Source organism: Trachurus japonicus, chromosome 14, assembly GCF_045865225.1.
Source record: "Trachurus japonicus isolate A0001 chromosome 14, Traja_1.0".
NCBI classification, from domain to species: domain Eukaryota; kingdom Metazoa; phylum Chordata; class Actinopteri; order Carangiformes; family Carangidae; genus Trachurus; species Trachurus japonicus.
In genome coordinates this window covers 6,521,394-6,547,096 of record NC_140920.1, presented here as the reverse complement: position 1 = coordinate 6,547,096, position 25,703 = coordinate 6,521,394, and the positions used below count along the sequence as shown (strand labels likewise).

Here is a 25,703-nt window from a genome sequence, read left to right as displayed (position 1 = left end):
AGTCCTAAATTTGTGACTGTGGAAGATTCACCGATAAAACTGATGGAGAGAAAGTTAGAGTTTGGCACGAAGCCTCTCTGCTGAGGGTGTGGATCTGTGGTGCATTCAGTGTCTACAGTAAACTGCAGGACGCCGCAAATGACCTGTTCCAGACATCTTAATGAACTATTTAATTTTTTTCTTTAAAGGGATAGTTCAACATTTTGGCAAATTTGCCCATTACCATAATTGCTACAGTCATAGCAGTAGGTTCGTTACCTTTATTTGTCGGTGTAAGCTATTTTTAGAACGGCTGAGCGGAGCGGCGAGCTGCTCAGAGCTACGCTACGGAGGCTAATGGGATTTCTTGGTTTCCTTCATCAAACTCATCAAATACAGAATCCAACAACTCCAAAACGCTCTCATGAACAAGTTGTGACCTGCACATTCACCACGCTATGAAATAATAACAGAACGTTACCAGACAGAGTTGTTTTCGAGGCAAATGCAGAGACTGTTTGCTGAAAAACTGTCCCTGAAGGCAACGCACATCAGCGGTTTTGCATGAATTTCCCTCTAAAACAACTCTGTCTGGTAACGTTCTGTTATTATCTCATAGCGTGGTGAATGTGCAGGTCACAACTTGTCCACCAGAGTGTTTTGGAGTTGTTGGATTGTGTATTTGATGAGTTTGATGAGGGAAACCAAGAAATCCCATTAGCCTCCGTAGCGTAGCTCTGAGCAGCTCGTGGCTCTGCTCCGCCGTTCTAAAAATAGCTTGCACCGACAAATAAAAGTAACGAACCTACTGCTATGACTATAGCGATTATGGCAATGAGCCAATTTGCCAAAATGTTGAACTATCCCTTTAAAAAAAAATCAATATAATAAGTTTATACTGAGTTTTAATGCAGCCTCACCATTTGTGTGGCTGCTCCAGCATGGGAGGCTCCGACTTGGCGATTTTCAGCAGCACCCTCATGGGGTTGAGTTCGTGGTGCGGGGGTTCGATCTGGGCGAGCTCGATCAGAGTGATCCCCAGGGACCAGATATCGGCCTTGTAGTCGTACGGAGCGTCCTTCATCGTCTCACACATCACCACCTCCGGGGCCATCCTGAGGAAAACACCAGAACAAGTCAGTGGGAGACACACTGGACGAGACAGAACTGGTATTAACACCTGAAAGAGTTCAATTATGATTTGAGGTTGTAAAAATCTGGTTTTATTGAATCATAGGTTGTTTATGTAAAGCAGCAGGATTGGACTGGGATCAATCCTGCATTTTTATTATTAACCACTTTGCATGAGTCAACATGGAGCACGCTTCTCCAGTCAGTGTGTGTTTGCAGACACATTTGCAAAACTCTCTCCCGACTCTAATCTGAGCTCTTTAGATTTACTCACGTGCAGAGAAACTAATGTTTGCCCCCCTGCTTCTTGTTGACTTTGCTTATCGGAGCATTCAAACGGGGAAAGGTATTCATTTAATAACAACTCAACTGTCCACAACTTTGTTTCAGGACACAGACTCGTGTTGTGCAACAGGACGGCACGGACTGGAGGTGTTGTCCCACTGAGCCGGGAGGGTTTTCCTGATGAATCATCACCTGCTCTAGTCAATGTGTAACTGGCTCTGATCACATTCACGGAGGAGAGACGGACAAAAGGACAAGGTCCAGTGTTCAAACCTCTAATTTGTTCAGGTTGCAGAAAAGACGAGTGACAACGATGGAGGATTAAAGCTCAGAGCTGAGTGTGTGTCTAAACATGCTGTTAATGAGTAGAAGGAGATGTGTGCTCTTCCTACCAGGACCAGTGAGGTCCAATGATCTGATTCTGGACCTGCGTCTCACTCACCAGTAGGGCGTCCCAATGAAGGAGTCTCTTCTCTGGAGAGTCTTGGTGTTTTTTGCAGAAACGCCAAAATCAGCTGCAAGAATAAAGAGAGACAAAACAAAACAAAGAGGTTAGATATTTGATATTTGGACTGTGGTGAAACCGCAATGATGAGAAGAAAACACAATAATCCAGAACCAGTGTTTCCCAAACACAGTACGCCTCCTCCTCCCTGACGTGGCTTCAGATCACAGCGCTGTTTCCACTCCGACTCTGTGTAAGAACATTGTGAGTGTGCGTGCTGTTCCCCGGGCTCGACAAGTGTTTGGCAGAAGCCTCAGTGTTTTACTCACAGACCAGCGAGCCGACTGCTTCACTTACAAACTGGCATTTTCTATTACAGGCACTTAAGTGTCCGTCTTGGTTTTGCGGACTTCCGATTGAAACGTATCATTTGGAGAACGGCAGTCTAAACTTCTGCCTAAGGATATTTTTTTTCTACTTCCTTTTTACTCACAAAGACCATAAAGTGAACTTCAGCCTTTATTGTACATCGAGAAATATCCTGAGAGAAAGACGGGAACATGTTCTAGTAAAAATCACATGAAAGCAGCTTCAGGCCACATGAGAACATTCAGCTAAACATCCTCAGCTCTGTATCACAGGGTTTCACCTCAAACAACAACACACCATCAGGAACTGAATGAGTGCGCAATCAAAAGGTGTTTTAAAGGGGAATCCCAACAGATCAAGTCAAGGATGGAAATAATGAACCTCAGTGAAATGGAAAAATGCAGTGTTGCAAATACTGCGCTGATTTACTTTCGTTATTGATCATCGTTCTGCATCACTGTAAGCAGAAGAGGGAAGCAGACACTTTGCTTGCTTGACATTGATGCAGCTCATAAAATTGTTCACATTTCTAAAAAACAGTCTGTAAACTTTTACGGCGAGTTGTTCTGCACGGAGTCGACGAAGCTCAGCAGCAGAGATCATGCGCCGTAGTAGGCATGTGAGTGACCTCGGAGACAGTTAATTGCTGCCTTGTTTAAATTAACATGTAGTTAGATATGTTTAGAGGCTGTAAATGAGTCAGTGTTAAGACTTAATGAGTTTAAAGAGGCAACTCCCAGTGATTAGACTGAGCTGTGGTGGTGTCACAGAGGAAGACGACTAAAGTCAAACTTTGGAATAAAAACAATAACTTAAACTCTTCAAATAAACTTCACATAAACAGAAATGCAGCATTTACACTTTCCTAAACAACATGAAACTCTGTGCAGACTGTTGTGTGTCTAACTCTGTGTTTTTGGTTTTGTTGGTCATGACTCAGTGCAAAACGACAACAGAGAGCCACAGGTAATAAAAGTAAAACATCATATTTCAGGAGAATCCAAACAACAGGCAGCCACCAGTACTTCCTTTAAGTGACACTCACATACAGTAAAAGCACATGAAACACACACACACACACACACACACACACACACACACACACACACACACACATACACATACACTTGTCCTACTTTCTGGAAAGTTCCAGTTTAATCCAAACCAACCATCCTGGATCCACAGCAGCGTCGACTGTGCAACGTGAGGAATGTGAAGAACTCCTCAAAACGGCAATAAATGAAAATATGCTAAATGCAGTTTTTCCCACACAATGTTGGGCTATGATCCTCCTACAGCTCCACAGGAGGGGTGCAGGGCCTCTAACCTGTGTGTGTGTGTGTGTGTGTGTGTGTGTGTGTGTGTCTGTGTGTGTGTGTATCTTGCATGCAAGCCAAAGGAACAACAGAGCAGAGAGTCTGGAGATAACCTACAACGCGCAGTGAGAATGTGTGTGTGAGTTTATCTGAGAGATTTGTTCCACTTGCATCACTTTGGCAGGAAACCGATTCTCCCAGTGAATGATGGGATGTAAAGTGAGAGTCCAGGCCCTTTGGAGTCGACTCCAAATCCAACCTGCAGCTCTCAAGATATGTTTAAAGTCTCACGATTCTTGATTTTAACCTCAAGGATTTAACTGTGTTCGAACCTTTGAAGCCTGAAAGTCATGAACCAGTCATGTGTGTTTCTGAGTTACATACCGTATCAACTTCATACAGAAAATAAAGCAACTCAAATATATAATAAAGCAAAAGGAAATGTGAACTCTCACCGAGCTTGATGTCCCCGTCCAGCATGAGCAGGATGTTCCCAGCCTTCAGGTCTCTGTGGATGATCTTCATGCTGTGGAGATAAACCAGAGCCTCCAACATCTGGCGACACACCACCTTGATCTGAGGCTCCGTCAGCCCACGATCCAGCTCTGACGGGAGGGAGGAGACGACAGCGATGGAGAAGTTCAATTAAATGGTTCATACTGTAACGCACACGTTGCACATTCCACACACAGAGCAGGTCTGAAGTCTTTCTTAATACGAGCTGATCTACGGTTGAGACGGGGGGAAACAGAGGGAGCCGCCGAAGCCGTGATGATACCGATCGGGGTCGGTCAAATGGTGTTGCTGGAGGAGTTTAATCCCACATCAGAGAGGCTTCACACATCTCTCCGAGCGAGCGCCGGCCTGCAGACTTTACTCTACGGTGTCTGTGTTTGTGTAGCTGCAGAGGAGCCACAGACAGTTATGAGGATGAGGATTATCCAGTGAAAACACACCGCGGGGAATTCCCACACAGGAGGAATCTGACGACGGCTTCCTGGAGGTTTTCAAGGCCCCAACTGAACTGAACCAAACCATGAGGGGGGAAAGATTCAGATTCAGACTCTGATCAGAGCTGGACTTCATTACTGAGACTCTGAGACATCTTTGTTTTCTTTATCATATCCGTATCATACTTTAAATCAATAAGACAGATCTGTAGAAGAGACACAGTTGTTGAACTGGACTGAGAGACAGGAGGAAGAAGAGCTCACAAAGATAGAGAGAGATAAAGAGGACAAATAGAGAGAGAGAGACTTACCTAACATTGTGGCATCCACTGCACCTCCAGGGCAAAACTCAATCATGATCTGTGAGGAGAGGGAGAGAGAGAGAGGGAGGGAGGGTGAGTTTTAACTTGACACAATGTAAACAACATTTTCATGGAACTTCCCCTGATTGATGATCTCTTAAACATCTTCTCATCTCATCACCCTCTGATTCTTTAACCAGAAACGTGAAGCACAAGTTTGATGTTTGGACTGAAGGGGAAACTTTGGGCCAAGTGCAAAAAAATAAAAATATAAAATGAGCTTCACTTAATTAAAAAACACAAACCGTGATCAACTGATGCACAAAAAGGAAAAAAACCAACAACAACAACAAGCAGCCGATCAGAGCGAGTCACAGTCACTCAGTCATCAGCTAAACAACGATTCTAGAGACTGAAGATATGAATCAGTTTCTCTAAATCATAAGGGCACAGATCAGACCTGGTGGTGTGTGTCACTCCTGACTGTGTGTGTCGGTGTGATGGTGACTTTGCACTTTAAATAAATTGATTGATTGATGTTAGTGAGTATCTTTCGTTTTTTGCAGGCCGCTGCACCTTCACCGTTAAATCACAATCGTCACCGCCGAGACGTCTTGACTTCCACCGACATCAAACTCTCTGTGGTGCAAGTGGTGGAGCTCAAACACTTCCTGAGGTGGACGGCTGGACTGAGACCGAGAGAGAGACTGAGAGTGTGTGTGTATGTGTACAGTATGTGTGTGTGTGTGCGTGTGTGTGTGTACAGTATGTGTGTGTGTGTGCGTGTGTGAGACAAACGGTCAGACTGCAGTGAAAACACACAGACAGCAGCTCTGCTCCCTACATGGAGTCATGTTGGACAACGGCAACTTCTCACAGTCACCTTTCATTTCCTCTCCTTACATAGACACACACACACACACTCTCTTTCTCTGTCTAACTAACACACACACATACACGCACGCACACACACCTAATTTCTGTCAAAATAAGAGCTGGGGGAAAATAAATTCCCTCTTGGGACAATAAAAGTCAAAGTCATTCTGAAAAACATCTCAATTTTTCATTCAAATAAAGTCGGACCAAAGAAAATAAAGTCATGACAGGATTTCATAATGAGCCTCTGCAGAGAACTTCAAGTGTGTGTGTGTGTGTGTGTGTGTGTGTGTGTGTGTGTGTGTGTGTGTGTGTGCGTGTGTGTGCATGTGTGTGCATGTGTGTGCACCTCACACACTGTGCAAATGCAGCACTGCCTGATAATAGAATTGCTTCATTATTGTGGATTTATTGGTTTCATCTGGTCAAAGGTCAGACGTGGGGAGTGTGTAACAATCTGATTGTGTGATGTCATTGTTATTTAAGTCCTGGTTGCTATGACGACACCGTCAAAAGCACCAAACCTGGTACTGGTCAAGGTGTGGAGTTTCAGTCCAGACAAAGACATAAAGACACGCACACACACAATTACAGCAGGTGCACACACTCACACAGACACAATGCATACCTCCAGGTATGACGACACACACACACACGCACGCACGCACACACACACACACTCAGAGGCCAGACTGTCTGTGTTTTCGAGGATGTTTCACTTCATCATCTTTCCCAGTTTCACATCAGATCTTTTCCTTTTGACTGACAGACGGTGGAGAACCAGTCTGGCCTGTGTGTGTGTGTAGGTGTGTGTGTGTGTGTCCGCTGCCTCCAGGCTAAAACACTCTCAGAGGAAACTTAATTTTAATAACCAAAGTAAATAAGTTTGAGGTCGTTGGTCTGGGTCACAGAGAACTGACTGTTGGATTTTCCTACTGCCAAATTTCTTATGAGTCACTTTAAAATAATCTGAGGACTCTTGTTGATAAATTTTGACAACACATCACTATTCCTCAATATTAACACCAGATTTTTTTGAGGTTTGCTTCATATATTTGTACAATGTTTTGATTTGTGACATTACAAGATGAAATAATTATGTTATATAATTATATATTCAAATTAAAGCTATATTGCGTAACCTCTACGTGTCTGTAAATATCCGTTTCACCCAAGCCACTACAAGAGGAGATGATACAACGCTGATTAAGCCGTTCGGCTCCTCTAACACCTCGCGGTATTTTTCAGTATTTGTTCTTTTTGTATTTGGTGTCTTTGGCGACATTCCCGCGCTGGCGGACAGGAAATAACGCGTTCTACTCGGTTTTACCTGACAACGAGAAGGGAGGGGGGAGGAGAGCGCTGCTAGAAGCAACATGGCGGAGAACCCGAAGAAGCGACCAAGAGGTTCAGAAGTGGATCCTACTAAAAAGAAAAAGCCTTCCTGTTCGGCAGAAGGTCTGTTGGCGAAGAAAGAGACAAACGGTAGCGGTGGGGAAGGGAGTGGCAGGTTACACCGGGCCATACGCCATATTGATTTGCCGGCCGTATTGTTGTAATAACGCAGAAATCCTCTAGGGGCGATAGAAGTTACGCACTATAGCTTTAAATGTACTTATATCCACATTACAACCCAGTGCAAAGTAAATAGTGATAAATGAACAGTTGAAACCAACACGACAGAGGAAGGTTTATGGCCCAGTTCAGTGTGAACCACTTCCTTATTCCTTCTCACCACCAACCAAACACACGGTTTTCTTCTTCTTCTCTGTTTAAAACCCTGCGTCCTGTCCTTCAGCAGTAACACACACACACACACACAGACACAACACACACAGTCTATACATTACTTTACACTTCACAGCTGCTGCCGGAGACAACTGGTTTTCGTCAATCTCTCATCTGCTCTGAAGAATCCAGGATCACATGTTGTGCTGCACTGAGAAATGTGCCCTGACTGGTCCAACTGGATGCAAAGCATACCCACTGTGGGCTGGACACACACACACACCAACACGAGCTCTTTATCTGCTGCTGCTGCTGTCGTGCAATGACTTATAATGATATCATCAGCCCATTTTATTCTCCACCTCTTTTAGCTCTCTGTTGGACGGACTTGTTGGACCACAGTGGACGAGCTCTGCTGACGCTGCATGTTCCTCTGAGTCTGAGTCCTCATCCGCACCGTCACCGTGGTGATTTACCTCATTTCAGTGACGCTCTATAGAAACATAAAGAGATAGAGCTGGGTCGAAACCGAGCTCAGGGCTCTGGATAAAGAAAAGAAAACACAGCGTGAAGTGAGTCACACAAACACACTCCTGCACTTTGCTGTTCAACGACCGTGACTAATGCTTCAGTGATGTGTGTGTCCTGTCTGAGGTGTGTGTATACAGCGTAGAAGACCGGTGCCAACAACACACGCACACACACACACCGACCAATTTGTGCAGTGTCATCACAAGTCTCCTAGCAACAACAGCCGGTCGGTGCCATCGTGCCGACTCAACTGTATGCAAATAGTGGCAAATACATAATAAAGAACGATTATTATCCTCGTCCCCGGGTCTGAAACCAGAGCTCATCATCCTCACCTCTTCCTTCTTTGGTGCTTGAAAAGGAACTATTTACAGACACAGCAGTGAAAACTTCATTCATCAGTTCAACATTAACAGCGTTTTCCACCTCTGTGACGCTGCTGCAGCATGTAGGAACTGTCTGCAGCATAATGCAGGTTTCTGTGTCGTTAAACCTTCGATCTCTGCTCTGTACTTTGGTTATTTAAAGGGGAACTATGTAAGTTTGGTATCTCCTCCTCTGTGTCTCTAACCCTCCTCTCCTCCATGTGCATTTGTTTTCAACGAAGCCAGCGAGAAATCAATCCATGGAGCGGTGGATAACGTTATTTAACATCTACCATGTTACCATGTGTATATTTGTGTAGTCTTATCTGTCATAAACAAGAGATTACGGGTTACGGGGCGTTGTGGTGCCGCAGAGACGAGACTCTGATCTTACAAGGTTGGTTTGAAGGCAGAGAGCCTCCATTCTCCCTGGAACAAGTTACAATTCATTGATAAAACCAACACTATTGCTCCAAAGCGGTTTAATTAAGGTAAAATGTTGCATAGTTAGGGTGAAAATCCTGCATAGTTCCTCTTTAATGTCACCGACAGGCCACCGAACCTGATGGACGTTTTGATGGTGGAGGAGACATCTGTAGTTGACTGATACTGACACTCTATTATATAATAATTAGATATGTGTAATTAAATAGACTCTGGTTTGTTCAGTAAAAACGATGGAACACATAAAATTCATTAAAAAAGTGCAACGTCTCCTCCCAAAGTCTCAGCTGTTCAGTTTCTACTTCTGCAATAATCATGAGGCTGCACTTTTTCTTTTACTGGAACTATTATTTTCTATCAAAGAATTAGTTCCCATCTAAACTGCTGAGAGTCGACTCTGGTCCCAGTTTCATTCACCTTCACTGTTTTGTTGCAGCATAAATCAAAACCTCAGCGAAAAGAACTTCCTGCACAGTTAGATTTGACTTTATTGTCATTTATGTCCCTCTCTCTCTCTCTCTCTCTCTTTCTGTCTCTCTCTGTTTGCTGATATCAGCCGCCCTGTCCTCATGTTAAAGGCCCTCTGTTTCTCACGCTGCCTCACCAGCCTCAAGACCAGATTGTTCCTGAAAGAGAACAAACAGAGCTTCTCTGACTGTCTCTCTCTCTCTCTCTCTCTCCCTCTCTTACTTGCTCTCTCTCTCTCTCTTTCTCTCTTCCTCTATCCCTCTCTCTTAGTCAGTAGAAAGCAGAAGGGGTGGGTCGGCACTGGAATGCATCATCTCACCCCAGCTCAGTCAGTGAGGCCCGACCGTTAACCATCCGGACAAATGTTAAGACTGGAAGGCGTGGTACACACACACACACACACACACACACACACACACACATACACACATACACACATACACACATACACACATACACACATACACACTGCGCTGACATGCATAGCGTGTTCAATTCAACATGTTACATATAATCATGTGTTTGTTTTGACTGCGAATTTCTACACTAATCCAGAAAAATGTGTCTCAGATGGTGAATAATGTTGAGAAACATGAGAGTGTGGGAGTGAAAGAGTGAAGCAAAAGCCTGAGACTGTGAAGTCACACACACACACACACACACACACACACACACACAGACAGGAAGTGTGTGTGGTTTGAACACTGCAGAGGTGTTTGTACATTCGACTTATCGGCACAAACCCAACGGTCTCACTGAGTCCAGAGCTTTGACTGATGGAGGACGTTCAAGTTCCAGCTACAACACGACATGACTGACACTGTGTGTGTGTGTCTGTGTGTGTGACATTTGTTTTACACTGACACTGTGTCTACAGTATAATCCTCCTGGAGTTTGTCAGTGTCGGTCGTGTTGTGTTGAACTTTTGTTGAATAATATTTCAGATTCTCATGAGCTCATTTCTATTCTTGAAACTGTTCACTGCTTCTTTTCTGCTTTTATATTTGTAACATTAAAAACCACAGCGGGGGCTTTTATTATGAAACAATCAGAGGAAACACAACGTGTCTGTCAGTTGTGGTTAAAAAAAAACAACAACCACGAAGAGTCGAAAATCTTCTCGACAAGATAATCGGCGTTCTCTTCATTTTCTATTACTGAATCATTTCTTTTTATTTCTGTGTTGCTGTTCTGACTGGTGTTGTAATTACAGTCTGACCTTTGTTTGGCTGCACTATAACGTGTAACATTATTTGCTCCTGTGTCGTATTTCTGACAAAGCTGCTGCTCTAAAAGAGTTTGCTGGACTTTCTGTTACCACAGCAACAATATAAGTTGTAAAGTCTGAAACTCTGAAAGATGAAACAATGAACTAAACAATTGAATTTCTTCAAGATCGTCCATTCAGAGGCGACTGGATTTATTGGTTCAACATAATTTCTACATGTTGTGTTGTTTAGGAAAAAGCAGAGGAGCTAGAATAATAAACAAAACATAAAACAACAACTATCTTTAGTCTGAGCGCTGCCTTGTCATTGGCCTCATATCAGAAGTCATGCCCCAGCATGAGGTCACTATTATTTGTCTTGGCCCTCGACGGACGAGGAGATTAAAAGAGGGAGTTGAAAAGTTTACACTTTACCCAGCGAGCGAGTGTGGAGAGGAAAAATAACTCAAGAGCAAAAAACAGCAAAAGTTGAGGTCATTTCTGCTGCGTGATGTCACCGTGGGGTCGTCTGTCAGGCCCAATCAGATAGTCCACTAATTCTTATCTTTGTTTTTCAACAGAGCTCTCGTGTGTCGATGATGAGATATCGTTACAGTGAAATAACAACGGGTTTGCCAACAGACGAGGTGAAGGTGTGTGTTTTTCACGTCCTCCCTGCTGGTTCCTCAGGTCTGATGCTGAGACTCTGTTTGGAAAAGGCTGCGAAGAAACCTGAGTGGACGGACACAAACTCCTCCACATGCAGCGAGGAGGACGGTGGTACAGTGTGGAGCGGACGGCAGATAAGAGGCCGTGGTCGGCTGCAGTACAGTGTGGTCCGTCCGCTCTAACACAACAGGGTGACACCTACCCACAGTTTGTTGTCGTGGTAAAACGCGTCGAGCAGCTTGACGATGTAGCGGTGGTCGCATTTTGCCAGGATGTCGATCTCCACGATGTAGTCCTCCAGCTCCTCCTCAGATTTGGTCTCGATCACTTTGGCTGCAGCCAGGACCTGCGTCTCTTTGTTCCTGGCCTGTGAAACAAGAAGATGAAGATGTATGAGTGACATCAGCAGACGTCGTGATGAAGAAGAATAAAACCTCTTCAACAGCAAAAGTAAAATGCATTTTTTTCCACTGTGTTAATCCTAGTGTCACTTCAGCAGAATGAGCACTTTTAATCCTTTAAATTTCCACATTAAATAATAATAATAACAGAGTGTACGAAGGAGTATCAGGGCCAGGCAAAAAAAAGGAAAAAAAAAGTCAGGCCAAAAAAAAAAAGCCAGGCCAAAAAAGAAAAGAAAAAAAAGGCAAGCAAAAAATAATAATTCAGGCAAAAAAAAAAGAAAAAAAGAATTCAGGCAAGAAAAAAGTCAGGCAAAAAAAAAAAAAAGATAAAAGTCAGGCAAAAAAAAAAAAATTCAGGCAACAAAAAAAAAGAGCCAGGCGGAACAACTAACCAACCACAACCAACTTAGTACTGACGGCTCAATGACAGAAGCCAGAGTCGAGTGTGAAGGTGATTTTCTGAAGTGGTGCAACTGTATTCATAAATCAACTTGATCAAATTGCCTTAATGTATGTTGTGATACACACTCTCTCTGGATTGCACGCAGGTGCAACCATCGATATGATATCAACGTCCTTACACTTATGACCACACTGTGTTTATGAGCCAAAAGAGAGAGAAATTCCTTATTACTGAAGCCAATTCTGAAGTAAGCTACAGCTTAATCAAGGCATCTGTAGTGGCAGCCATGGCCACCACTATAGTAGTTTAGTAGTATAGTAGTCATTTTCTCAGTTATTAAAAAAAACCCAGGCTTTTTTTTTTTTGGTTGGTTGGTTGGCTTTTTTTTTTTTGGCTGGCTGGCCCTAAGACTCCTTCGTACAGAGAAGATACAAGGTGAATCACACACTTTTTTAAAAGTTAGACTCCAGACTAAAGGTGGAAAACATCAAATCAAACAGACGGATGTTGTAAATCTGTAAATGAACACATACGTATATATCATGTGCCAGGCTTCTCAGTTCCAAATGGCAAAGAGAAATCCAACATGTCATAAATAGTGTGAAGCAGCAATTAAAATGTTGACTAAGTCACTTTTAGAAACAAAAACAGGAAAGGAAGTTCCACACCCTCCCTGAGCAACGGGGCAAAAAGGAGGAAGCATGGAAACCACAGAGTGTCAGTGTGGTTACACTGCGATGGAGGGAGGCCGATGTAAACATGAGGAGATGCTCACTGACTCAGGGACGAACAATGAACATCATGTGTTCACTCTGTCTCACACACACAATGTTGTTATGTGTGTTGTGTTGTGTTGTGTTGTGTTGTTAATGTTAGTGCGAGTCTGCAGTCACGACCACAGGGTCAGGCTCAGCAACAGAAGCCAAAGAGGAGACGAGAGGGTGAAAGTGACAAAGTGATACATCACAGTCAGATGTGTGTTTCTGTGTGTGTGTGTACATGAGTGTGTATGAGTGCGTGTGTGCATGTGTGTGTGTGTGTCGACCCAGTGACCTGCAGAAGCTCCACAGACTAAACAGGCTGCTGGGCTCTGATGCTGTGGGAAAACATCTGAATAAACACTCTGCAGCTCATCTCAGTATGCAGAGATTGTGTGTGCGTGTGTGTATGTGTGTGTTTGTGTGTGTTTGTGTGCGTGTTTGTCCAACAGAGTTTCAGAGAAGCCAAGCTGCCCCCCCACCAGGGTGACCCCCCCTCACCCCAGTGTGAGTCAACAGGACGTCTCCTGTCACCATCAAACCGTCAGTCAGTGAACAAACGTCCATGTTCAACACCGAGACACTTTCACCGTTTCACCTCAGCTCAGTTCCATTCAAACTGGTTCTCATACATTCTATAGGATATGCACACGTTAATGTATATATACAGTATATATACTATATAGGTGCCCTCTTATCTACAAAGTCTCTACAGGAGACAGTGAGTTATTAAACTGATCACACAGAAACGACCTGTTCTCGTGATGATGACCGAATGCTCCATGCTTCCTGGACAAACACTAACTGGAACAATTTACAACACAGACTGAAACTCAAAACATTTGTTTAATGCAACTGCTTTTATAATGTTTGGTCAAGTGGCTGTGCTTTGTGTGTTTTTTTTTATTTTTATTTTCCCTATTCACAACGTCACTGATAACGAGAGCGACACCAGACAATTTAAATAAAGGTTAAATGAAATATAAACATCTGAAGGCCTCTTGCCTTTAACAGATTGTACAGCAATAAAGTTTAGACAAAAAGTCATAAACAATAAATCTGGGGATTGATCGATCTATTATTGAGCAGAAACACAGACTGACTTGATTTATCTTTAGACTGAACTGAACAAAACGAGTTGTTTGATGTGAGTTGTGATCAGATGATGTTTCATGGACTCAACACAAGCTTTGATTCACAGCATATTGATAAAAGTCTAAAGGTTTCACTTCACCGACACCAGATCTGAACCACTGCTGTTTCCAATCTGTTCCTTTTCTACCAAACTCACCGCAGCTTCGATTTGTCATTTGTTCACACTGCAAAAACTCAAAATCTTTCCAAGAATATTTGTCTTATTTCTTGTCAAAATGTCTAATTTCTAGTCAAAACGAATCTCTTTCCACTTGAAATAAGACTCATCACCTAAAAATTAACTTTGTTTTTCACTTGTTTCAAACTAATTTTCACTTGAAATAAGTAGAAAAATCTGCCAGTGAAAGTTAGTTTTTTGTGCTTGTTTGATTTTTCTACATATTTCAAATGAAAATGGGCTTGAAATAAGTAAAAAGCCTCTAAAAACAAGCTACTTTTTTATGTATAACTATGTATGTATATGTATAAATATACATATTTTAGGTATAATGAGATTTGTTTTGACTAGAAATTACATTTTGACAAGAAATAAGACGAATATTCTTGTTAAGATTTTGAGTTTTTGCAATGCACACCAACCACACACACGGCTACGGGTTCATGTGGAGGAATCAGGCAGAAAACATCTGTGTCTCCAGTGTCACCAACACATCGACAGGTAAATAAGACGAATGAGAAGCTGCAGGTTTGAGACCTAACGTGGTGTTTTATCGTTTTAACCTCATGAGCCAAACTCCCCTCTGACCCAGCTTCACAAGGCCGCACGCACACACACACACCTTTACGTCTCAGTGGGACAGAGGCTGAGGAATGTGCCTCTGGCCTCAGAGGGCTGGGGGGGTGGAGGGGTAAACTGAGCCTCCAGCATCTACTATGCAGTGTGTGTGTGTGTTTTTGGGGAATGCATTACGTCAATGAGGGTCTTCAAGTGTAGAATACAAACATGCGTGTTTGTTTACGTGTGCAGTGCACCTCACCGACTGTATACACACACACCGACTGCACAGGGGAGGAAACTACACTGAAACGCCTCATTGTGTGTCACATGCCACTGACTCTGACCGACCTTCTGCATCAGAGAAGAACGGCGTGGGGCGTTGAGGATGGTGCGTGTGTTTACAGAGAAAGCAGGAAATGACTGCAGGAGGCGGCATCGTCCCGTCAGACCTAAATGTTTTTAATCTGTTCTGATCTTAACAACGGCAGCGGCAGCCGCTCCACCTCAAACACCAGCTACTGCCTGCGGCGACGCCTTCACTGACCGGCTGCACTGTTGGACTACTGAGAACTTCAGTTGACTCCTGCCTTTGTTATTAGTTGTGATGTCTGCAGCCAGATCAGTAGAGTTCATTCCTGCACAACCAAAGGAAGCTCTCGTCTTATTTTGCACTTCAAACGCAAACAGTATTTTATATCACATACGACCGTCTTATTCCATCAAATGTCAGAGGAATCGTTTCATTTGTCACTTTCAGCAGCTTCCACTGCAAATCTGAGCTGGACAGAGAGTAAATGACAGGTTGTTAGCAGCAGCAGCAGCAGCTCCCACTTTGTTCTGGCTGTGTTTACATGTTACAAAAACTAGAAAACCAGAAAACCAGAACAACAAACACAAACACACACCCATCCACAGACACATAGAGACACGCCAGATGTCAGAAAACACAGTAAATCATTACATAATAACAGCAGAGCAGCTTCTCTTTAAACTACTACACTGTAGCTGCAGTCGTTCATCCCCAGAGGAAACAATGCTGCTCTGTTTCTACCCCACTGACTCTACTGCTCGCTCCCTCTCTCCTCCGGAGGAGACCAACAGTCTTCGGCTTTGTTTGGCTCTGGTTTCCATGGAGATGTAAAGAACTCTTTTTTTTTGCAACCATCTTAACGGGCTCATTTCACCAGATCTCTCTTCTTTTTCTTTTTTACTCTCTTTCCTGTTCATTAGTGACTTGGCTTTCATGTAGGTTAAGTGCAGGAGGATTTACCTGTTGGCACCAGCACCAGTGAATAAACCTCTTCCTCCTCCTCCTCCATCTCCTTCACCTCCTCCTCTTCCTCCTCTGACTAAATGGTGAAATGTTTTTCTTGCAGTGTGAAGAGAGGATGTTGTTATTCTCCTCTTTAATCCTTTTTCTCTGCACCATATGTACACGTCTCTACCGGCCTGTCTCACTCATTGTCTGCCCATTGTGTGAATGTTTTGTCCCTCTTACCTAATGTATCCGTCATCCCTCCCTCTCTCTCTCCATCTGTCACCTATATTTATTTGTCTACCCGTCCGCTTTTCAGTAACTGTCGGCGTGAAGGCCGCAATCCTGCTCCACAAAAGATCCAGACAGAAAGAGAAGCTGTAAAAGCAGATGTTACTGACCCATCACCACACAAACACACTGGAGACTGAGTAAACACACACACACACACTCACATGAAAGCACACACTTGTAGACGTGTGTGTGCGTGTCATTTGCACACAATCTTTTCAAAAGCATGAATCATGACATAAAATGCAAACAAAAGTTATCGCGTCAAGAAACAGACGTTATCAGTCTTTCAACATGATTCATTTTAATTGCATAACAATCAAAAAAGTATTTGTCTAATTTAACCTCTGAGATTAAAAGATCCAGGTTTAATTAAGCCTGAACTGAACTGAACTGAACTGACTCGACACCGAGGACTTTCCCCTCAGGTCGTTCACCTCCTCCAGGCTCAATGAACATACCACACGCTGGCCACACCAGTGTGTTCAGCTCACACACTGTGTTATAGTCTCAACAAACACACACATCTGCCTTCACGGGAATGTGTGCGTGCCTGTGTGTGTGTGTGTGTGTAGACCTTTGACCATCATAAACCTGTAAATCTGTGCACACAGACACAGAGCTCCTCGGCTCCTGGATAATGAACACAACAGCTAATTAAAAAAAAAAAAAAACCTCCAGACGTCTGCATGAGCAAAAACTACATGTTGAACTGAAGCTGAGTGAAGTTTATATTAGGCCGCCTCGCCTGCACTATAGCAGCAAAATGTGCGATGACACTTTAGGAGACCACGAGCAGCAGGTCCTGAGTCTATTTAACTTCAATGGGAGAAGTGAACGTGAACCCGGATTATGGTCGATTCTTTCGCTCCATAGTCACCGAGGTAAATACTGGAGTCATTTTTCACAAGCCACATCTTGTCATCATGCCCACTAAGGAGACAGGAAGTGTAGATGTGCCTTTTCATATCATTAGTGCAGCCGTTGTTGTTGTTGTTGTTGTTACGTTATGTCTAGTGGTGCAGCTCAGGCTACAGGTGTGAAGTGAGTGTGAAGGTATGGTGCCTATAAATAAAACTGACTCACCGCATTTGTGTTTATCATGCATGTTGATATTTCGATCACTCTGTCAGCCCGATAGACAGACATTTCATCATAGTTTCATTCTGTCAATTAGAAACTGAATATCACACCCAGAGTCAATGTTCACACCTTTTACAAGCTGATCTCTGGTCAGAGGTTAAAGCTGTATTTGTCAGTGCAATCAAACTTATAAGTGTTAACTTTTTATTAACGTCATCCACCCTGTTATTGCCTTGCGTACTTGTTTAATTTCAATTTTTACTTCCACTATACATGGATGAGAGAAGGCACAGTATGCACACTGTGTATAGGGTGACTGATGCAACACTCAGGGGTGGCGGTGGGACTGATGTGCCCATTTTGATATCTTTATGAATACAGAGAGCACTTGTATGTTGTTTATGTTTTGTTTCGATAAAAATCAATAAAATCTATTTTCTTTTAAACTTAAAGGAATAGGTCACCAAAAAATGAAATTCAACGAAAACTTATATGAGATTAATGGGGCCCGACACAAAAACTTCCATAAAACTACACAAAACTCTCTAATATTCCTCCATACTGCTCAAAACGACATAATTTAGGACATTTTTACAGCCTAAACAGTTCTGCATTGAATTTCGTGTTCAGGCGATGGATGTGGACGTAAACTCGGGTAAACTCTTGGATTGCATTGGACTATTAGGAATATTAGAGGGTTTTTGTGTAGTTGTATGGACATTTTTTTGTTGGGCCCTATTTTTCTCATATAAAGTTTTCGTTGGACTACGAACCAACCTCCCGGGTCTCCAGATGCACTTTGATGAATTAGAAACTACTATTCATCAGCATGAGGGTGAGTCACTAATGACTGAATTTCATTTTTTGGTGAACTATTCCTTTAACTATCTTGGTTCAGTTATATAACAAACCATAGATAAATAACGAATAAATATGAATTTGTCGCTCATCCAGAGTTTAAAATGAGGAGGATGAAGCACGTAGCAGATCACGCCACGGTTCCGCCTCTACGCCCCTCACTGAAGGAATGAGTGTTTGTTATCAGGATGTGAAAGTTTTGATCAGCTTTGCAAAATGCCCCACATTCAAAACCACCGGGTGAAACCGAGTCATAAGAGCAAAACAGGTCAGTCGAAGGCAGGAAATCATAACAGTGCACAAAGAGCCTTGAAAGACTATCACCCATGCATCACTTCTTTTTTTCTTCCCCGACTCATTCATGCTCTAAAAACGAGACACACTTCCTGACAGCAGCCGACACAATGCAAGTAAGAACAGATTTGAGGGTTTGCACACTCATATTTGGAGCACGCTGCCGAGACCAAGCTCAGACAGGTAGGTTCGTCTGTGCAACTCTATCTCCGGCTCATCTGAGAGAACTTCAGGTGAGTGGGACGTTATAACACGAACACAAAAAAGAAAAAGAAAAACAATGTCAAAAGAAAAACCCACACACATCTCTGAAGAAGAGCTGAGTAGCTGCTAATAAATGTGATCCTTTTGTCATTGATCGTAAACTTGTCTGATACTGAATGGAAAATCCATTTTCAGTCAAATCCATGTTTGCTATTGTGTTGATACATACATTTAATCCACTGTAATTCAGATTTCTTCATTAATCTGAAGTCGACCTGAATCACAGCTCATATTGTTATTAGCACGGCAATAACAGAAGTACTTAAAGCAGTTACTATTTGAAGCTTTTACTGCTCCAATACAGTTTTAGGGATGTGACGATTACAGATTTCCTTGGTACGATTATTGTCAGAGAATTTATCACGATATTACGATAATTATGCATTAATTGATCACACTATGAATGTGCAAAATCAAATGAACACTCGTAACACTTGTAGGTCTAAAAGTTTCCTTTATTTCTTTAATTATATATGGTGTCGGTGAATGAGAAAAGAGAAAATACATTTCCAACACCCAGTTGAGCTTTGTTTTGGCTTTATGTTATGTTAACTGTCAAAATATAATTATATTACTAATTATATGACTCACTATTTGTATTTGTATTTGTATATTTAAGTATCTATTTATATAGGACCAATCATTATTCATTCGTCTCCGTTTGAGTTGCGCTTGACTATGGTTCCGGCATTATATTTCCTGATGGTATTCAGGAAACGTTACGATCAATTAACCGTAGCGCTCAATATCGCAATTAATTGTGAAATCGAGTAATCGTGACATCCCTACTGTAGAATAAAGTTTAAGGCGAAAAAAGTGACAGATTGCGTCATTTCAATTGGTTCCAGAGGAGCCAATGAGGAATTCCGGCCCCAAACAGCTTCAGGAAACCAGGAAGTGTGTGTTTTACGTTGTGATTCTATCAACTTTAGCTTCATAACAGCCTATTAATCCCTAATCAATAACAAACCGAAGGTCTCCCTGCTCCTCCAGCTCGTCACAGCAGAACAGACACTCAGCCAACACAGAAGAAACTTCCCCCGTCAGTACGTGGCAGCAACACTGTCTGCCACCACGAGGATGAGGGGGACTCCCGGTACACTGAGCCCACGCCCACCCAGCTCCGCTCTTATCAGCCACCGTCCATCCAGCTGCCTCCTGAGATTAGACCCAGAAATCTCCCCCATGGTGACGATGGTTTCACTTCAGTGTTCGTCTCTGCTCCACTGTCACCGCCGCCTATATTTAAACTAAAACATTTGACACCAACCTCGTGGTTTTTCTTCACAGAGGATGTGGCAACCTGTGCCTCCCCTCTCCCTCCCCCTCGTCTTCCTCCTCCACCACCACCTCCTTAAACTACTGGTGACACCCAGAGTGTTTTACTTTCACTTGACTGAAGAGGATGTTCCCATACTGTAAGTCACAACAAAAACTAGACCAGTGCAGCACTTCACTTCACTGGTCTACTGCCATAAATCAACAGCCTCTCTCGGGCACTTCATTTCATTTGTGCAAATAAGAGACGGGCCACTCTTAGTCTCCACTGAGAAACATTTACTTCCTGGTAGGTGGATACTCGGCTGAAGTTTTAAACTATTGGATCTGCCTTTAAACAATCACTAATGTCTGGTCCTGACATACTGTACGATGACATGAAAAAGTTTGGGCACCTCTGGTCAAAACTTCTGTTAATGTGAACAGTTCAGAAAGTGGAAGATGAAATGATCTCCAAAAGACATTTAAGTTAAAGATGAAACACTCTTTTGCAATATTTTAAGCAATATCAGTGTATTTTTTTTTTGTTTTTTACGATTTCAGAGTGAAAAAGGGAAACAAAGCAGCATCCTGCAAAAGAATGGGAAACCCAGGAGACTTGAGCTCTCAGACAACTTTGACCAAGGTATCAGACAAGATATTTACTATTTACACGCTGTGATAGTTTCCAAAGGGGGGGCTACTAGCTACTAACTATGCAGGGGGCCCAAGCCTTTGCTGAGGGCCCTTTTCCTTTTATGTCATTTTGAAAATGTAAAAGATGATTTTTTTTTTTTAAAGACATTATTTAAAATGTATAGGAACTTTACGCCTTTTGGAGATCATTTCACTGCTCACATTAATAGAAATGTTGACCAGGTGCCCAAACTTTTGCATACCGCTGGAACAGTTAGGAAGGCAATGAAGCTGTTGCTCGCTGACGACCATCCCCCAATCCAGTGAACAGAGCAAAACAACTGTATGCAAGATATCCATCAACAACAGCTGCAGGTTTTGTTCGACAAATTTAAGAACACACTGGACCAAACATCTTCATTAATGCTCTTGCTCTGGCTTTAATTCTTGGATGTTGAGCAGTGTTGCCAAAACAGAACGAATGGCTTCTCGAACGTCCGTCTCTCTGCCGCCATTACTGAACTACAACTTAAAACGTAGCGCATTAACATCAACGTCATTGTTCTCAGCCAGTCCCTCTGTTCTCCGATGCGGCTGTGGATCCTCAGCAGGAGAAAAGCCATGAAAGCGTTTCAATCCCAGGTGGAGAACTGACGGGAGATTTTTTTAAAAAGTGAGTGGAAGTACGTAGGCGGGCGGAGCCAGGCTAATAAATCGATGCAAGTGTGCCACAACATCTAAACATCTGGCCTGGTGAAGGAGCTCAGTGTTCACACCTCATGTCGACAAATCCAACAACACAAAGATAACAAACTGATCTCAAAGAGTCTCTTTTGACGAGACTGATCATACCAGACAACAACATAGATCTGTGACTCTGTAGGATCCAGTGTGTGTGTGTGTGTGTGTGTAAACCTCAGTTAAAGTCCATGTTCAGAGCTCAGTGTTTTAACGTTACAGAGCAGCGAGGCTGAGATGCTGCACTAAGGGTTTGATCCCTCAATGGGGATTTGATGGAGTGTAACCCCGCAGCTCGGCCGTGTCCATGGAAACACTTCACCCGCAGCAGCAGCGGCAGCAGGGAAATGTGCTCAGCGGCACGTGGCTCATTAATTAGTGAAGGGAATCGTGCAACTCCTGTGTGTCATGCTTCAGTTGCAAACACACACACACACAGTTTTACACAGTCTGCATTGCAACAAGTGAAAGCATGCAGAGACAGAGACACAGAGAGAGGAAACGTCCTCTGACACAGTGGATGGACAGGAAATGAGACATTCTCCTGTCATGACTGAGAAGGAGGAGGAGGAGGAGGAGGAGGAGGAGGATGATGATGTGGACCCTGAGGTGAAGTTTCACAGAAGACGCTCACAGTACGAGGACTCACAATACACAACAACAGAAATCAAACATGACAAAACTACAATTTAAATCTGAAAGGAGCACAGATTCAGCTTCTGGTCAGTTCTCCTGAACACAAACAAACTCTAAACAGGGAAGTTAAAAAGCTGCCTCAAACATTTCTTAGTGATCAGAACAGAGCTTCATATTTTCATGCGTTCTTTTGATTTATGTCCTGGGCTGAACTGACTGGAAACGATGCAGCATTAGAGAAACTTACTTTACCTACTGTGTTGAACTGTTTAACACAGACAACATGAAACGTAAACGTTGTTTCTAACCAGCAACAATTTGAAAATGAACATTATAATGTGATGAGAGAAAAAAAACATGTGTATCATGTATCTTTTTGACTCAACTGACTCTGGTGTCATCCATCAATTGAATACGAATTCTTAAAAAGTTAAACCAAGAAGAAACCTGTGCTTAAAGAAGAGTAAAGTAGAATTTAAATAAGAAGTTTCACAGCCGTAGTAGATCAACGGTTTTTAACTTTTTTCGCCTCGTGACACAAAAGTTTTTACCAAAACTTCTTGTCTGTGTTAAAACCTTTTAGATAAACGATCTGCAGTATTTCCCCTCATATGTCACTACTGTATGTGTTCCCTCTATAGTTGGTGTTGGACACACTACAGCTGAAAAGACAGCAGGACGTATTTGATGAAGTGACTGTAGTGAATTATATGAGCTGCTCCTCTCAGTATAAACACATGCTCAGCTCCAGTCGTCCTCAGTGTTTTAACATGAACCTCCAGAGGGTCGGTGTGACAGCAGCAGCTCTCTGTTGCCCTGGGTTTAATCTCAAAGACAGATGTTGGAAACAAAAGAAGCTGCCGGGCTGAACGAGGGATGAGGGTCCTCCAGGCCGCGGGCAGAGCAGACGACAAACCAAACTCGTCTGTGCAGACTTGGTCAGTCTGCGTTGTGTTGTGTTGTGTTGCATTTCATTTCACGTCGTCTGTCCTGTCACGCCCAGCAACAGCTGTTTTTATTTGTATTTTTATTCAATTTATTCGCCTCTTGCCCCTTAAGGTCTGATAAGCAGCCGATTCCACTGAGCCTCCTCCCTTCACGCCTCCTCTATCAAAGAGTTTAACGACGGAAAACATGCACGAGCTGCCGCCACTCGAGGCCTCTCCCTCCCACAGACGAGCTGATTACTCTGAGCGTTGGGAGCTGTTGAGAGGAAGTCGTCCCCCCCGCCCCCCTTTAGTGCAGTCCCACGATTTCCTCTCTTGGCCATCATCGTCTGCTCCCACTTCATCTCCCCCCTCTCTCCCATCTGACAGCTGCAGGTGTGAAGCCGTCCTCCTCCTCCTCCTCCTCCTCTTCCAACAACCCACTCAACAAAAGGAAACACGAGCCAAAGCAATGGGTTTGACATTTGTATAAAGAAAGGGAAAACATAAACCACTTTTCAGAAAGCTTGCCAACTGTTCCAACATCATCTCTGCCTTTTACTTCTGTGTTTACAGACGGTTTAAAAGGCGTCTTTAAAATTAAAGCACCTTGTGTTCAGCTGGTCTCTCAGAGGAGAATATGAAAGCACTGTTTGTTTTCATGCTATAGAAAAAAGCCTCACAAGATGCATCATGGGACGACTCACCTGTGGCCACATGAGCAAAGAATGTAACTGTATTCTTTTCATTTCATGCAAACGTGTTGCTGCTGGACTGAAATGCATCTGAACCACAGTTTTTTCTTCTGCAGGGACCAAAACCAGTGCAGAAAAAACACAGAATACCTAAATAAGGTGGAGTCTCTCTGCGAAGACTGTGTGTTTTCTGTTCGATGCAGAGCTCGGCTGAGGCATCATCACTTCTTCCACTGAGGCCCCTCGATGTGTCAAAGACTTTCACTGTGTTCGCTCCACGAGGCCGCGAGGACACTGAGGGCCTGTGAGGGAACTGACCAGCAAAACACGTCCAGATTAAATAACTGCTCTGAGCCAAAACTGCTGCTGCTGCTGCTGAGGAACGGACAGAACCAGTGAACGGTGCTTTCACTGTCCCTGTGGCTTCACTGTAAACCAATGCAGGAGGAAGGGAGGGAGGGAGGAGTGACTATAAGAGTAGTGCATGGACTCTTTCACATGCACAACCACTCAAACTGTAAAAACTTCAGCAGAAAGTGAAGAAACATCAGCACCATGAAGGTAAAAAAACAACCTTCACCCACTGGTTGTGACTGACTCTCAGGTTGTGTTTCAGGCTCAGGTCAGGTCACATTGCTGAGACATTAGTCATTATTACAGTATGTGGGATGGGGAAACATCCACAGTACAGGTGATCACAGGCTGGTCACGCCCTCTGTGGTGAAAGGTGACAAAGAAAAACCAACATCTAAACGACTTCAAACCCAAATCTATGAGGTTTAACTAACTGATCATCATCATCTTCCATCTTAGACAAACAGAGTAAAACAGAGAGGAAGCCTCAGACAGTGAGGTGAGCTACAGACACCTGTCCTGTCCTGTCCTGTCCGTATGAAGAGCTGATCTCTGCTGGTCAGCGAGCAGCAGGTGATGATGATGCCTCAATCTGGACTAAAACTCTCTCTCACTCACCTTGTAGACTTTGCCAAACGCGCCATCGCCCAGCTCGCCGATTATTTCCCAGATGTCGTTGGGGTTGATGTCGCGGTGAACGTGCTCGTACTGCTTCACCTTCTTCTTGATCTCGATCGTGGGCAGACGAAGGATTTTACTGAATCTAGCGAGAGCCATTATGAACAACACAACAGCCTTTAAGTCCTGAATTAAAAACTTAAAAGAAAAAAAAAAACTCACTAAAACAAAAAAGGCTCGTGTCTGAGCACTGAGCGCGTTACGCACGCCGAGACGCGCAGAAACAAACAAACAAAAAAAAACTCTTCTCTGGTTCAGTCTTCACTTTCCTGTGGTGTGAAGAAAAGAAAAAGAAAAAGGAGAAGTTCGCTGGTTGGAAGAACTTATTCTACTCCGTCCATCTCCGTCCTGGAGCTGCAGGTCCTCAGGTCCGTCAACATGTTGCGGTGCTGCTGCTGGACGTGTGCGCGTGCGGTGGCCACCTGCCGCTGCGACCCAAGCCAGTACCCCGACTGATCCGACAACTTGTTGCTTCAGTCACAGAGAAGCTCCACCTCGTCAGTCAACGCCTCCCTCCTCCTCCTCCTCCTCCTCTTCTTCCTCTTCCTCCCGCTGCCGTCATGGAAATGTAGTTTCTTAGAGAGACCGGGCCGCTCGCGCTCTGACGCAGACGGAGCAGAAGGACTTCATGTCCGGGTTTAGGTCGCAGCGGGGCGGGGCGGGTCCTCCACAGCTCTCACACATGGACCGAGCCTCTGCTGGACCTCGGTTCAATCCAATCAATTATATTCAATTATAATATCAATTTAATATAAGTCTGTTTTTAATGTTTCTTCATAACTCTACCGCCTCAACATGACCAACATGTCTAATGTTATCGGTTATGAGTTGATTCCTCTTTTTTCTTTATCAAGGGTCAACAACAGAGGTTCAGACTCTGGTTGGTTTATTGATGACTAGTTTCATTTATTAGAAATAGAAACATTAAAATAGTTAAACGGATCATCTTCTTACTTTCCTCTCAGACTGAACTCACCTGTACAGAAGGAGCTGCAGCGCCCTCTGCCGGTTCATTCAGCTCCACGTCTCAGAGGTGAGTGAGAGTGTGTACTGTAGCTGTTATTTAGTGAATGAACTGGATTTTAAGATTTTTTAGTTTGGACAAACGGGACTTAAATGAATTAGTTATCACAACACTTTATTGACAATGTTAACTGTGTGTTGGAATTGATTAACTGACTCTATGTGTGGGTGCAATGTTATCCTGAACCTCCGTGTCAATGTTTAAAATAATT

The 25,703-nt window shown here is 43.3% G+C and overlaps 1 protein-coding gene across 1 annotated transcript in view; it reads right to left on the bottom strand.

Annotated features, from left to right (window-relative positions):
* Window positions 1-24,905, bottom strand: part of stk10 (serine/threonine kinase 10) — a 43,835-nt gene extending 18,930 nt beyond the window's left edge. The window contains exons 1-6 of the mRNA XM_085797227.1: window positions 24,409-24,905; window positions 11,268-11,432; window positions 4,787-4,835; window positions 3,981-4,130; window positions 1,838-1,910; window positions 900-1,094 (exon numbers count right to left, since the gene is read on the bottom strand). Of these exons, the coding sequence (XP_085653353.1) occupies window positions 900-1,094; window positions 1,838-1,910; window positions 3,981-4,130; window positions 4,787-4,835; window positions 11,268-11,432; window positions 24,409-24,567 (791 nt within the window). The 5' untranslated portion in view covers window positions 24,568-24,905. The remainder of the gene's footprint in view (window positions 1-899; window positions 1,095-1,837; window positions 1,911-3,980; window positions 4,131-4,786; window positions 4,836-11,267; window positions 11,433-24,408) is intronic.
* Between the last annotated feature and the right edge of the window lie 798 nt (window positions 24,906-25,703).